At 42.6% G+C, this 16,240-nt stretch overlaps 1 protein-coding gene across 1 annotated transcript in view; it reads right to left on the reverse strand.

Annotated features, from left to right (window-relative positions):
- Positions 1–1,588: 1,588 nt before the first annotated feature.
- The window catches only part of RYBP (RING1 and YY1 binding protein), a 76,291-nt gene continuing 61,639 nt past the window's right edge, over positions 1,589–16,240 (reverse strand). Inside the window, exons 3-5 of the mRNA XM_060110869.1 lie at positions 6,233–6,409; positions 6,040–6,138; positions 1,589–5,601 (exon numbers count right to left, since the gene is read on the reverse strand). Of these exons, the coding sequence (XP_059966852.1) occupies positions 5,349–5,601; positions 6,040–6,138; positions 6,233–6,409 (529 nt within the window). The 3' untranslated portion in view covers positions 1,589–5,348. The remainder of the gene's footprint in view (positions 5,602–6,039; positions 6,139–6,232; positions 6,410–16,240) is intronic.

Here is a 16,240-nt window from a genome sequence, read left to right on the forward strand (position 1 = left end):
CCAGGCAGAACACAACAGCTGGATGCCTACTTTCACTCTAGGGTCTACCCAGACCTGAGCCCCCTCCCTTCAATCTCTCCAGACATGGCCTACGATCTTTTCTAGAAAAATCAGAGCCTTCCCTGCCAGTATTCAGTGGTTCATTTCCACTGCGCTTACAGAGCCCACCCCAGGCTGCCGGGATGAAGACTGTCCTTTCCTGACAAACGTCACTAAGGGCAGTCAGATTAGAACCTGGCTTCTCTTGATGATTAACAAACAAGACCTTGATCAAGAGGTTTTAAGCCTAACAGGACAACGGCTCTGAAGCTTTCCTTGCTATGATGTTAAAATTTCAGAGGAGCTCCTCAGAACTGCTGGGAGGTCAACATGCCCTTGTTTCCATGTTACAGGACAAGGAAAGCAGAGCGCGGCCTGGTCACTTCCCGGCTGAAGACATCATCCTACCCTTGACCAAGATTAATTCAGCTAGAGCTTCTTACCTCGATGGTGTCACACCCCAGCCACGGTATTCCTCAGTAGGGGTCTGGACAGGTGGTATCAAGGCTGGGGTTTAGCTAAAGACATGAGGGAAGAAGTCTTCACCTCCCTTCTCATCTTCACAACCAGAAGGAATCCACTCTTCCTAAAAGACACCCTTGCACTTTCACTGTAGGGACCAACATCTTGCTGTACACCTCCACCTGGTGTGGGAAGCAGCCTCCGTGCTCCTCAGAAGGCGGTGCCAGTGCCACTGGCAGCAGGGACCCTCAAAAAGGACTCCTCAGGTATCAAGGAGAGCTGACGGGTTGGGGTACAGCCCATCACTTATCTGAGAGCCCTGGGAGACATCAGAGACACCACTTGCTCCCTGCTCTTTGATCCTTCCAGATCCTTCCCAAGACTCCCGAGGAGCCAGGAGCAAAGACAAAAAAGAATGAAGTTTGCCACGTTTTCTTTTACCAGGACAAACCCATTTTCCAATTACAGTCCTGCACCATTTATACTCTCCTCCACTCCGTGCTAGTTCAAGTGCAGACTCAGGCCAAAGAACAGCAATCACAGATGACTCTTACGAGTGCTGTAAATGACTTCCACATTCTTTGCAAGTGACTGTCTCAGCAGCAGTCTCCCTAGCCCGGGGCAATAAGCCGGCTTTGTTTGTGGGGCTTTTAGGTTTGACACTGCATTTCCTTTACATCAGAGTCACAATTTACCTAACTGCAGTTGGCCAGAAACGGGTTGTCTTCTGAGGGTTTTCAGTCATGCACTGAATTAATCATCGTTACCCATCATCTCCACTTCCTTCCTTAAATCACTGCAACCTACCTCAAACGATGCATTTACAGACACTAGCTCGCTTTCTTCCAAAGTTCGGTCATTCTTTGGTTCCATTATATTTTCTGCTGCATCTCTGAGCCGTGCACTGAGACACCCAAATCAACTTCAGCATCTGATAAACTCAAGCTCTTGGCCGCCTGTTCTACGGGGAATATTACACAAGTGAAAAATCTGAGTACAAAAAGTTAACTGTTTTCCTACAGGCTAAAGTCTACACAGACAAAAATAAAGATTTCAATGTAAATTTTACTATTTTATTTGTGAAAAAACTACAAGCAGAATTCATAAATAGACATTTCTATTTAAAGCAGGAAAACGATAAAGTGGCTTCTAATAACATAGTCGTGCACATGCCAGTAACAGGAATATATTAACATCTTTTATTTGCTAGACAAAGAGCAGTGTCCAATATAAATTTCCCCAAAACATTTAAGACTTGTGAATTTCTGACCAGTTCACAAAACCACCGACACTTTAGCATGAAGAAAAAAAAAAACAAACCTAACAGACTGTCAGCTCTAAAGACGTTACAGAGCAGGAACTTCCAAAAGCGTTATACAAGCTGTCTTTCTGGGAAAATGAAAAATATAGCTCGTATAATACATTAACAAAAATTCACAAGGTAAGATTATGTTTTGACATACTTAACAAGCATTCTCTATTTGTCTCCAACAAACAAAGCTAAGGAAATAATGTAACCATCTTTACACAGTAAATTAAGGTTACAAGTCATACACAAGAACAGAACTGCTTGCGCATTAAAAACTGTTCAGCTCCATTGTCATACTCTAAATGTTGGCTCTTAAACCATTTTCGGTTACATACAAGCAAAGGTTATTATATATTCAGCAATTAATAAATTTTCAATAATTTAAGATACGGTAGCTTAAAAAAGTAGACTGAGAATGGTCTTGATAAGGCAGGTGAAACATCTTAGTGGAACTAAACTCACAGAAGCTTCTGCCAATGTTTTGAATATCCAGATTGAAACTTTAAGATTTTGATTAAAATTTTTTGTGGGTGTCAAGATGTCTTTACACCTTATTATTATTATTTTTTGAACTGCATGACTCAAGCAGAGCAGGTCAGATAAGCTCTGTGCGCGCGCGCACGCACGAGCGTGAAGGATTGTGTGGTATTAAAACAAATGGAAACTTGCAAGCGTAACACTGTGCTTTTGTTTGTTTTTATAACCTGCTTACTGTGCCGCTGAATACCAAGTATTTCTGGTCCTCTTTTAATATGTATCTTTATCATCTACACTAGTGTTTTTACACACTGCCGACTAATTGTAGGGCAAACTGCAAATGCAGAAAGTTACAGGAATTCCATTTCCAGAATACATGCCTGAGGGATGTCATCAATTTCAGAAATTAAAAGCCTAAAGTACCTACCACCTCACTACCGTAACAGAATACACAACAGCAGCTAAAGGATGGGCCCAAGAACATCTGATTGCTGAGAGCAGTCCCACCGTGCGCTGCAGTTTCTACCAAAATGGCCATTTCACCCTCTCACCTGTTCTAAAGCAATCCTCCCTTCCTTCACCCCTCCCCATTCTTTAATTTATTCTTTATCACGGAGGCAAAACTGAAAAACCAGGACACTGGCAATGAATCAATTAGCAGCCTCTGAGTAGCTGGTGAACCAGCTTTTCCCACTAATCTCGGGGTCCAATCACTTTACATGAAACTAATTTTGAAAAAGTACAGTGTTTCTGAACAAAGTGCAAACCAACACTTACTGGTTTCAAAAGCAGTGCAACCCACATGAGTTTGGTGACGTTTAAATTTTTTTAAAAAGTTAATTAAAAAACTTAGCAATTCCTTACACCTCTGGAAAATAAATATGGCTGACTAATTCACCCTCCCTGAGACCCTTAATAAAAGGAATATTAAAACTTTAGAAGGAATGTCTTTGCAATACCCCACTAATATTAAAATGTGGATTTAAAATTCATAGTCAAATCACTATGTATTCTATATCCTGATGCTTATAGAAAGCATCTGATTTCCTTTGGTTCATTAATAAATACTTTAAAAATGTATTTAAAAAGGTAAGTATAGCTTGCATCCCAGATACAAGCAGTATTTTAAAAAGAGGGGGAACATTGTCCATGCATTTGAGAATGGGACCACAGCAACAAATGGCACTGCTTTATCATCTATACCTTTGAGAACAGAATTTAAATGATGGTACATTAGTGACTAAGGAATAGTTTTAATGTAAATGTGAAAGGAGCCTTCCTGTTGGCTACTCAAATCAAGCTGTTAATTTTTCTGTTTACTTGTTGCCTCCATAGACAGAAGTTACTTCTATTCTTAAGCAAACCAGGTTTTTCACACCAAAATGTGGTGTTTCATTACTAATCTGCTGCCCTCCCGGAAGTACCGTCAAATAAGGAAGGTGACATCAAGTTCCCGTGCTTGAAATGACTCTCACGTCTATGAACTCTGCGGATATGAATGTTAAGAGTCAAAGAGAAGACAGACCCTAAATCTAAACAAAGCAAAACAGAACATTTTTTAAATGGGGAGGGGTGGATTCGTATTAGCGGTCTTTTTTTCCCCCCCTTTTTTTGTTTGTTTTTGCAAGACAGTTTTAAAAAAGAGACAGTGAAAAGAATCTTTTTTAAAAGAGAGTTTACTCAAGCTATCTTTATGTTGAAGAAGAAAAAGATCACAGGCTCGCAGGAAGTAGGAGCTTTCCCTGCAACTCTGGCTGCCAGCACTTCAACCATTTATTCACCACTGAGTTCCTTCCCACAGCAGGGAATTGAGACACTGTCTCCCAACACTGAAAAGCTCCATGTGGGGACTGGATGTACTGGTTGATAACCTTTGTTCAGTAAAACAACAAGACTAGATTTTAAGCAAGAAAAAGAATTCTCACAACTGAATGGGTAGGGTAAGGGAAACGAGGGGAAGTGAGGCAAACAAAGTTCCATTAAACAAAACGCCACATGCAAAGTGGAGACAGGGATTTGCTTCTTGTATGGACCAAAAATACAGGTTACACAGTCTGAATCCTAAAACTAAGAGACAATTTATCAATTTACCTCAGACATGACTAGAGGTCTGGAAAATGGATGGAATTCAAGTTACAGAATACCATATTTTCATGAATGCTTATGTAAGAACAGCAATGTTAACATGTAACCGTAATTTACACGAATACTTGGCATTCTGGAGCTAGTTTCGTTACTTTTGACTGATCAAAGCCCTCCCAACTAAACCACTTGTGATTTGTCAGTTATTCCATCGCAAATGCAGGCTATCTGGAGCAGTCTTTAATTTGAGATCACATTGTTTAAAAAATATATATTTTTCTATCGTCCAGTACTCTTTAGACAGATGAGAGAGTCAAGTTCCCACGTGGGTTGGAACATACTTCACGTAAGACTGATTTTAACTTAATTTCAGCACTTTCATAGAAGGGACCGTCCCAGATCTGTAACTGTTCAATGTTGTATTCACTTCACAGTGTATCAAGCACCAGCGTTGCCATGGATTGGTTTCAAATAACCCTTTATATATAATTTTATATTTATATATATATAGTTATATCAAAACTGATAGTACATAGTATAACTGGAAGAAAGAACTAAACTTAAAAGGATATGCTGAAAGGATGGAGTCTGTGAACACAATAAATAAAAGCTCCCTCCCCCTCCCACCCCACTCCCCCCCAACAAAACAAAAACAAAAACCAGTTGTAATGTACATGGAAAATTGTGCACAGCAGATTTTTTTTTTTATATAAAAAGTAGATTCAGGAGCACATCCAATTATAAATGATTGTTAGGAAAATCATATAAAACAATGGAATACATAAAAGTGTCAAGAGTAATCGTCAGGGTGCGAAATTCCTTGGGGGCCAGATGCCCATGGCAAGCAGAAATTATCCTGGCAGCATCACTAAGAGGTCGATGTCCACAGAAGATTCTCCAGGGGTGCAAGCGGCATGGGCAGGTGGAAGATGTGAATTTCATACCCTGATTCATAGTTTTCACAACTCCATGTGCAATTTCAGAAAGACTCATCATTTACTGCTGACATGTCGCCCTTTGGCGTGGAGGAACGGGAGGAACCCTTGTCTGTGCTCTCCGACCCCGAGCTGCTCTGGTTCTGCTGTTCTGACCCTGCACTGGAGGTCACTGTGGATGACGAGGTCGAGGAGGAGCGAGTCTTTTCCTTAAAGTCTGTGATAATGACGGTGACGTTGCCCACAGTTACTGCCAACTGCTGTGCGGTGCTCCTGTCCACATTTTTCAGCCGGGGCCTGAAAGCAACACCACAGGGGAAGAGCCCGTGAAATAGGCTACGGATGCAAAGGACTTCTGGCCCAACATCATCCCGCCACACACACAGACTGTATGTCGCTGTGGCACTGAATCTAAAATGCCAGCACGGATACCAGCGCTTACTACCAAATCTGCCGACTAAGCGTAGCAAGAACGAAACCGCCATCACTTAGCAAAGCTTCAGACCACTGCAAAATTATGATCAATTTATCTTTCTCCTGTTTTGGACTCAGTGATATAAAAGCAGCTCCTATCTATGTGCATGTACTTTGAAAGTTAACAGTCCCACCCCCCCAGCTCTTCACCCCACCCCTTCTTAGCCTACAAACCCCCACAGGCACCAAACCACCCCGACTCTTGATTATGAGCACGTGAATCAGGGCAGCGACGTGGTATTTCACTCTAGTTTCAAATACCTTGAGGTGTGATTCGTTTCACTGGTCTTTGTTGTAGCATTTGCAGACTGTATACTGTTTGCTTCACTAGGAGGATCTTTCAGAATATCGGACTTTGGTCTAAATGGGGAGACAGAAAAAGAGGCATTTAAAAGACATCTTTGATTCACCTGCAAAATAATATAGTACTGTACGGAGTTACCCAAGAACTTACTTTGTTTTTTTGTTGGTATTTTTCTTGGTAACACTAGGACTAATTTCTTTATCTTTCTCGGGTTTCTCTTTGTCTTGCTTTTCAACCTTCTCCTTCTTCTCCTTTTTAGGGGGTGGTGGAGTGGCATACTGTTGGGCCACTTGCTGGGCCACCAGCTGAGAATTGATCCGAGGTTTTCTAAAACATTCAAGAAAAGATGCCTCATTATTTACTTTTTAACTGTTTCTTTAATTTTAAAATTTTGGTCTCATCATTTTTAGGTATTTTATTACTGGTATCCGGCAACTCAAAGTAAATTATATGGTGTTTATTATTTCCAGATAGTATGGTTAAGTCCATAAAACTTTTCCTCTTTCAAATCCACTCTCCGTACATCCACCTTTAATGACATAAACACACGCGCTCACACAAACATACACATCCCTGTGCAGTCAAGCCTTTCAGCCAATAAAACATGACGCTGCTTCTAAGAGTGCTGAGAACACTGCTGCTTTTGAGCTGTCAAGATTATACTGACTGACAGCTTTCAAATACTCCTGCTGCAGAGGGTTAATCTCATTTTATTAAATGGACACTGGTAATCCCTTGAAAAGAGAATGAAATTAGAAGTGTGACATTCACTCCTCAATCTAATTATTCCAACTTGGTCTGCTCCCCTGCTGCTCTGTGACTGGCACAGACAACACGTATCGAGCAATAAAAGGTAACTGTGGTTCATACGAGCTTCCAAGGGGGTGAAGACAAAGTCACTATAAAAAAATCTCAGACAAGTGATACATTCATTGTGCCATCAACCACTGTGTCTGCACCAGTCTCCAACTGACACTGGCTCCTTAGCACTATTGTTTACAAATTCTAAACGGTGCCAAATGCTTCTCACAATGCATGACCATTCGGACCCAAATGGCAAAGGGAGAAAGGAAAATCTAGGCACTACTTCTATACAATATTAATTTTCAAAGACATTAGCATCTAGATCGACATTTACAATATAATAAATTCTCCAAGTACAAGGTAGAAAACACATATCTAAGTGGGTCATTAATGAGGTGAAGCAACCACCTGCCAAGATGTAATGATCCCCTTCAGACCCTACATCCCGCTCTGTTCCCAACGATGGAGGCACTGGCCAGAGAAAAATAACTGGACAGACAAGGTCTGCCTCATCAATGAGAGAGCCAGTGATGGAAGAAGGGAAATGGGGAAAAAAATTAAAAAAAAAAAAGCCTACGAAAATCAAAACAGAAGTTTCTTTCTTAAATAATTCCGCCATTTTTTCCCCCAAGAAAACAAACAAAAAGAGTTGCTGGGTACAGGACACGCTGGCTCCTAAGTTAAGCACAGTTACTGAAGCACCTCTTGGGAGGAGGTGTGATGTGGCGAAGAAGAAATACAGGACAAGGAAGGGACAGACACCGACTCCCTGACTTCATCGAGGCCAGCCTGCTAGGGGAAGTCACCGGGTTTGTTCTGAGTGTCTCAGTGCTGGTTCCACAACAGTGTGGCTTTGAAGAAAACACACCAACAAAGGAGCAATCCCAGAGCAAGTTTCCTATCGGTCTCCAGCAAACACAGGCCTTGGTTACGGCGGCATACGACAAAGCCTACTACAGGGACAAAGCCTACTACAGGTACGGTCACCTCAGGCTGGACCACAAGCAGCCTCACATGCCACTGAGCAAGGGATTCAAAGATGTGAAGTGCCCCGAGACAAAGGGAGGAAGGTACTTAATACTCTAAACCCCCGCCCCTCAAGTGAAAGGTGAAAGGTAACATTCTTTTTTCACAGGTTCTAACAAAGGCAGCAGCAGCCATTCTAACACATTCTCCTCTTTCAAAGAGGAGGTGTACCTGTTAATACTTACAGAGAAGATAATCACCACTACAAACTATTTCACAAGTACTCACAGGGAACACAAACAGACCAGCTGTCTACAGGGATTACCAAGCAGTTTAAATCAGAGTTTAAACAAATTGTCATATACTAACCAATACTCAGGTGTCAAAATGAAATAACTCAGCCAAGTGAAAACTAACTAAATAAAACTTTATGAAAAACTACACCTTGAGGGAGACTTTCAATTAAGCCAGTATGTGTACCTCACTGCATGGAAGTCTGACAAGAGAGGACAACTGGACACCAGTCCAAGACCACCTGCAACAGCAAGAAGAACCAACTGCACGTGGCACACCAGACGCTTGCCCCAGAGAAAGCACTCCCAGCCCCGTCACCAGGCCCAGCCGGTCTGAGTTAGGGGGACTGTCTCACTCCAGCATGTCCTACAGAGTTCTATGATGTCAGCTGGCACACCGCACTGTAACTGCCCATCAAATGTACACTCCTGAATGGCATGACCGTGTCTTAATCATCCTTCTCACTGTGGCATTCAACACAGTACCAGGTACCCAATAAAATTACCTACTGGATGAATAAAGAATAAACGAAAATTTCAGAGAAAGACAAAGTAGCATAAGGACCGAGAAAAGGGCCCAAGCTTTGGTGATCAAGAAGTCAACTGCCGACTTTCAGGAGAGCAAGCCACACGCAATCAGGGCTGCAAAGAGGAAGGGACTACAGGATGTCAGAGGAATAATCTAGAGGCGGCCAACAGGAACCCTTTTGAGAATTGTGGTGCTGAGGTAAAGGACAGCCCTGCCACTGCAGAAAGGGGTCAGCAGGGTTTGAGGAGATTTCCTTGGGAACGGGAGGCTTCAACCATGTTGTACACTGAAGAGGGGGAAAGACTGAAGGCAGGCAGAAGAGAGGGGTTAGCCATGGGGCAAAGGAGAGAAAGAATACAATCAAGAAACATGCTGGGATTGGGACTGACATGTATACACTGATGTGTAAAAAACTGATGACTAATAAGGACCTGCTGTATAAAAAAGTAAATAAAAAATAAAATTAAGAAAAAAAAAGCAAAGCACTGGGAAAGGAACAGAGACGCTTTCTTCTGAGATGGGAGGGATGCTAGGTACTGGGGGATTACTGGCAGAATATGGGAGGGAGAGGTCAGAGGAGAGAGCCTGAAACGATGGACATCAGAAGTGGTGCCTGGGCTGGTGAACAGCTGGCACCACCAGCAGAACAGAGCGGTAGGGAAGAGCAGAGAGGGAAGGAAGTCACACCCTCGTCTCACAAACAGCCCCTCGTGGCAGGCGCCTGATGCACCTGCAAGCAGCTCTCAAGCACCCAGATGCCGTGCTGACCCAAGACGGATTATCCTCTCACAGGCGGCTCGCCGAGGCCATGGGCACAGCGTGGGCAACAGGCCAGGTGCCTGTCTCGTACTCCTCCCGCGGACGACCACTCTCTAGCATTTCAGCAGGGGAAGCAAACCCTCAGAATTCTTCAGTGCATGCACCACAATCCAGCATCTGTAGGGCAGTATACACACACACACACGGTAACATAAGCTGCAACTCCTCCAATGCAGCACGTGTGCACAACCGCGCGGATGTCCTCACTTGTTCCTAAGAAAATGATGTCTGACTAGAACAGTGAAAGAAATGTTCCTCCTCTCTAATGGGCAACCAAACTGAAACTTCACAAATGAAAAGGACCCAAGGCTCACTTGGATCAGATTATTACCAAGAAATATGGGATGTCTGCTAAAAGCACCTGTGTTGTTTCACAAGTACCTCTGTATTCTCAATGTCCTCAAATAACAACCTAGTAATTCTTCCATCATCACTTGCTCCTTCCCCACAAAAACCCCTCACCAACAGGTGGGAATTCATTATTTTAATTATTAGAGTGGTTTTTTCAAACTAGTTCCCCCAACAAACCCCACAGTCCTTCTCGGATCAGGGAACGGGGTGAGGTGGGGAAATGCACCTAATTCATTTTGAAATGGTGCACTGCTGCTGAACACAATGCATACCTTTGGAGAAGGTGAAGAAATGAGAAGGGTCATCGGTGGGAGACCCTCCAAAGGTGCCACCCTGCCAGAACTGCTGTGGCAGCTCCTGCCATCCGTCCCCTACTTATTCCCAGGCCGGCGCACTCTGACGGCACGAGGATGGGAACGTGCCACCTCCACGGAGAGCCACGCACGCCGCACCCCAGCCGGCCGCGCTCTCCAGCTTAGATGCTGTGAACTGCTGTCGAGCAGCAGGCCAGGACCACCTCACAGCCAGCACAGGACAGGCAGGCTACGAAGCCAGAGTCAGCACAGCATCCTCCACAGCAGAACTGATTGTCTCTGTTTTACCAATTAAGGAGACTGGAAGCAGAAAGATCAAGAACCTTGTCTAAGGTTCACAGTAAGTGGCTAAACTGGGATTTTTAAACTGCGATTTTTTAACCCAGATCCACCTGAACTTTTCAAAGACTCTTATTAATTAATTAATTTATTTATTTATTTTATTTAATTTAATTTATTTATTTAATTTAATTTATTTAATTTATTTTTGGCTGCGTTGGGTCTTCGTTGCTGCACGCGGGCTTTCTCTAGTTGCAGCGAGCGGGGACTACTCTGTTGCGGGGCACGGGCTTCTCATTGCGGTGGCTTCTCTTGTTGCGGAGTATGGGCTCTAGGCGCGCGGGCTTCAGTAGTTGTGGCACACGGGCTCTAGAGCTCAGGCTCAGTAGTTGTGGTGCACGGGCTTAGTTGCTCCATGGCGTGTGGGATCTTCCCGGATCAGGGATCGAACCCGTGACCTCTGCACTGGCAGGTGGATTCTTAACCACTGCGCCACCAGGGAAGTCCCCACACACTCCTCTTATGAAAGTAACTTCAAATGAGTCTCCCCACCGTGTGTGTGTGTCAGGGGGCGGGGAGGGGGCACAGGGTACTAGGGATGGAAGACTCAGGTCAACTCAAGCTACGGTTTCAACAGATACCTGCCCAAGAATTCCAGCACTCTCGTTAGCCCCGCCATCTTCACTGGGGTAGGAAGAGGACTACTTGGTTGTCCTTAAGGGGAGAGAAAAGGGCACGGGGAGAAGAGATGGCAAAGTATGTTTTCCAATGTCTTTTAACATTTCCTGTAAGGAATGAACCCTTATCATGATATTTAACACTGCTGATCAGTGAGAAATAGGTACTTCCCACAGATTTACACTGCTCAATGCAGTCTTTTAAGTGTCATACAACACACTGTATATAGTTCGCTTAATGGGCAGAATTACCAGCATATTGCAGGACGTCAATTCTTCAATATGGAGCTGAGAGTCGGGGGTTCTCCAAAATTACCTAAGTTTCCCAACTAACAAATCTTAAACAAGCAATTAACAGCTTTCCCAATACAGGGGAAAACATTAGATCAAAGAACATGGCTTACTGCTTTTGGTGACTACACCTCAAAGCCCATTAACCACCACTAACAAAAACAAACAAACAAAAAGCCCTATTTGACCAGAAATACTATACAGTATATAACATGGGGCCTGCTTTCCTTTATAAGTACGTTTGCCAACGAAAGTTTTTTCCTATCTTCTTCAAAACTGTATTTTTTTAATAAAAAACTTTTAGGCTTCTGAAAATTGTTTCATACCTTTATTGTTGCTTTTCCAATAGAGTTTACAAAGGAAAATCTGCTGTGACATTTCAGTAATAGACATCATCAGGAAATCTTGTCTATTTATTTGCATTTGAACAGCTAATATTTCAGAGAAGAGCTGATTCCATAAAGTGAAGCAAATCTTTTTCTAGGGACATCCTTCATTTTTGAAAAAGAAAAATTTCAGAGTTCGAGTACACATGAACACAAATGAGAGCAAAAAACAAGCTAACTTCCTGGACTGCTTTGGGGGAACATGGGCAAACCATATGTTTCCCCCGTACAACACTTTCCTTCTCCACTGTGTGCTCAGGGGAACCTGAGATCTGTGGTCATTTCTCACGCGCTTTTCTGTATCTCAGCTCCCACAATGAGAAGCAGGACAAAGCCATCTTCTCGTAGTTCAGGCAACAAAGAGCAATAACAAATCTTTTTTTTTTCCTTGATTATGTTCAGCTCTTCCTAAACTAACATTTGTGTGTTTTGTCCACTTACGGAACTCCATTTTCAGTTAAAATACCCTAAAGGCTCTGAAATCAGACAATCAACTTATCCATTAAAAAAAAAAAAAGTACCCTGCAACTTACAAAACATCTTTGCCAAGTTAACTGACACTGCCCTTGAGTTCTGCCATCGCCTTTACCTCCCGCACCAAGCCCTTCCTTGCCTTGGCAATCTGTTGGTTGAAAACTCAGCAATTTCCAGGATCGAACTACTCTGGAAATGCCTGTCCATTTAGCTCACTCTACCAGGAGCCCACGAGTCTTTATGAGAGATCACATCATGGCTCTGTAATTAAAAGGAGACTTCTCCACATGACCCATTTCCCCGTCCCTCCACTCCAAAGGTTATTCTACACGTGCGCACTGGACTAACTAGGATGCATCTTACCTCCCCACCAATGACTGAACTTCTGTATTACTGAGCCCCTGATACACGCGCGCACGCACGCACACAAACACACACCAGCTGGGAACACAGCAGAGTACTCTGCACAGCCGTTACCGACTGAAATATTTTGAAAATGAAATGGGAATAGTAAATACAACCTCAGGGAAGCGGGTGGGCCAAATGTGTAAAATGCGTTATAAACTGCACAACTTTTTTTCTTTGCAGAAGTACCTGTTAAAGCCAAAATGAGGGTAAATAAATCCGATCTTTGTCTGCATACAATATGTATTCCAAGTTAAAAGAAGCTACGTATCCATTTTCACACCAGCTAATGCCTGTATTTAGCTCCAAGGCCATGTAAGTGTTAAGATTCAGGGTCTGTCCCAGCAACACTGCCAACCACACACCACTGGCTCCTGGCTTCGGTGAGTGCAACAGAAAAGAGGCCCTAGGAGAACAACTCGCTTTCTGTTCGTTTTACCCACCCGCTGCTGACCCATTGTAAGTTACATGCCAAAGATAAAGCAGAGGAGAGATGCTGTGAACAGAACACAGAAGTCAGGATTCTGGCCCCAGCATCAATGACCATGAGATCTCAAAGGGTGAGACAAGACTTCTTTTAAACTCTAGACACGCACAGGTAGAACAGAGCTGAAGTCATCAGGCTACTTGAGGGCTCTTCCCTCCACCTATACCTACATTTTAACAACTACTGCTTCACTGTATCCTCAACAACTCCACAAGGTATGGCACACAACCACTAGTATTCTCAGTTTAAAGAGAGACAGGATTTACAACTACACCAGAGACAATCAGTCTGGTGGTCTTTCAGGTGTACCATGCTAGGCGGAGAGTTTTGTAACAAAGGGTTTTAATCTAATGAATATTTCTGTACCTTTTCATGTTTGATTCACTGTTATAGTACAGTTATTACTAAGAATCACCCAGGTGAGTCAATCCAGCCCAATGAAGAATAACAGAGGAAATATGGCAGATAACCTAGTTTCGTAAATAAGTTGCTAGGGAGTTTCTAGGTAAGCACTTACTTTGCCACTATTTTAAAGGGCTGATTATCTTAAGAGACCAACGGACAAATACTCATCTATTCAGTTACGGGATGAAACCACAAAAAGAGCTCCAGTCAAATTCTTCCCTGACGCAGGAAACACAAGACCTTGTACTAGTGGTCAGTCCCAGGGACCGGGATGCTCTTTCAGCTTGCTGATTTAGGCTCAGTCCAACATTACTCAGACCTAGCTGGCTTTGCTTTGGAAAGATGAATACTCATGGCCTTCCTTCCCCAGAGCTGCTGTTGCCACAGAGTCAGGCCACGCTACACCAGGGTAATACGAAACTTCTATGACCTTGTGACCTTCACTGCTACAATCATACACTGTGTGGCATTATTAAATTCTCTCTGCTCCCCAAATAGTATCTCTTCTTGCATAGTTCTTTGGCCTCTCATGTAAACACCTGTTTTCATGAAATTTCTCAAATCTTCTAGAATGAGCCACTGGGTGGCCCAAAGGGGTCTGAGTTCATCTTCTAGGTTACTCTTTCCCACCAATATACATCCTTGACTCAGGAAAACCACTCTGCCTTGTAGCAGAAAACTAAAATTTCCCCCTTAATTCGGACTCCAACTATCAAATTTAAAAAAAAAAAAAGTCAAGCCATCCCCTTTATTCCACTTACCTCTCCATCCTCACCTTCACAGGTAAATAGGGAGAGTACGGACTTTGGAGTTAGGACAGCCTTTGGACTTTATCCAGACTCTGCTATCGAGCTTGGGTAAATTACTCAAAATGGAAATGGGGCCACACCTAATATAACAGGGCTGAAATCAAGATTAAAGGAGGTAAAGGTCTCTTAGCTCGTCACAGTACATGTACACAGAACATGCAGATATTCCACAAAATAATTCCCCTTAAAAGTAGTATCTACATTTCAAAGCACTAACTTTTCCAGCTGTAGATGCACCGACTACCCTTCCACAGACACAGGGAGGCCAATGGAAATATTTACAAATGAAAGAAGCTGGTAAGCTCTGCCCTATGGAAATGGTTCTAGAGACAGAAATCCCTCATGTAGCTTAGTGTCCTAAGTTAATCATGCCCTCTGGTAGCAAAGGCAGCACTAAGGATCCTCACTGACTTAGCTGTCAGTTTTTTTCTGCATTACTTCAGACAGAATTTTGGTTTTGCAGATATTCCTTTTAAAAGAGAATACCTTTAGGGGAGGCTACCGGACTTCAATTTTACAATACTATATATGGTATTGCACAAACTCACCAGATACAACTTGGTTAGAAACAACTGGCTCCAAGAGAACTAACATAAGCATCCTTAACAGCAGAACCTGAAATGTTCTACTACAGATTCAAAATTATCATTGTATTCAAATGTCTCTTATGCTCTGAAAACACACTTACTTAAAAAGTGCTTGAGCACCAGTAACTGTCGGCACTGTAACTTTGCTGCAACTCTGGAACATATGTTCAGAAAGTGAAAGGAGCTACAAGTGGTTGAGGCTCTTGAAAACAAAACCCTTATTTTATAAACGAAGCTGGCAGCAATGGAGAGAGAGCCTAGTCCAGGATGGTTCTCAGAGTGTGGTCCAGAGACTCCTGGGGGTATTCAAGACCCTTTGAGGAGGGTCTACAAGACAAAAACTATTTCTATAATAATTACCTCCATGTGACATCACTGCTCTGAGAGCTAATGAAATGTATGTTTGTATATTCCTGTGTTCTAAACATTGCTCAGTTTTAATTTCTGATGTGGAAAGTGTCTACAGGTATAGCCAACATGAGCAAAAGCTACTTGGGGTCCATAATAATTTTAAACAGTGCAAGAGATCCTCTGACCAAAAAGCTTGAGAGCTGCTACCCTAGGACCATGACAAATATTTTACTGTGCAAGTTTGCTGCTTCATCACAGGTAAAGAAAGAAGAGGTTTTCTTCAGAAGACAACTTCTAAAACAACTCAAGCTTAAATTCTTGCTCAACAAAACTGCAAAAAAACAAACAAAAAACAACAAAAAAACCCCACCACCATGAAAAGCAGCATCACCTCCAAATGCAGCTTAAGAAAACATTTCAAAGATAAAGAAAAAAATTTAAACTTCCTAAACACAAGCACAACTTTCAAGAACAAGGCTTAAAGTATTTCAACCATAGAATATAAATCTGGCTTCCTTCCATTTCCTCTCCCCTGTGGTGCCTAAAATAACAGAATTTCATTGTGGCCATTCAAATATTTAAAGTAAATGTCCCATAATAAATATGCCCTTTAGATCTCTCACAGCATTTCTCCAAAAGTAAATCCACTGACAATGAATGGACTAGTTGACATCATGTGAAGAAAAATGCTTCCTAAATTGTTTTCAAAATGGACCTTCTTTGAAGATGGCTAACTGCATTTCTTTCTGATAGCTGCCATTCCAAATTTTCAATACAAATTTTATTCTACAGTAAAAGACTGGTGTTAAGACTGGAAAGGTGTTTTGCTGGCTGAGGATTTCTTCTGAGCAGTGTTAGGATCGCTGCCACGCTTGAGGCAGTGTGAGAATTACAGTAGCTGCGGTGACTACAGAAGTGGTGGAGACACACC

This window comes from Mesoplodon densirostris, chromosome 10, assembly GCF_025265405.1.
Source record: "Mesoplodon densirostris isolate mMesDen1 chromosome 10, mMesDen1 primary haplotype, whole genome shotgun sequence".
Classification (NCBI taxonomy): domain Eukaryota; kingdom Metazoa; phylum Chordata; class Mammalia; order Artiodactyla; family Ziphiidae; genus Mesoplodon; species Mesoplodon densirostris.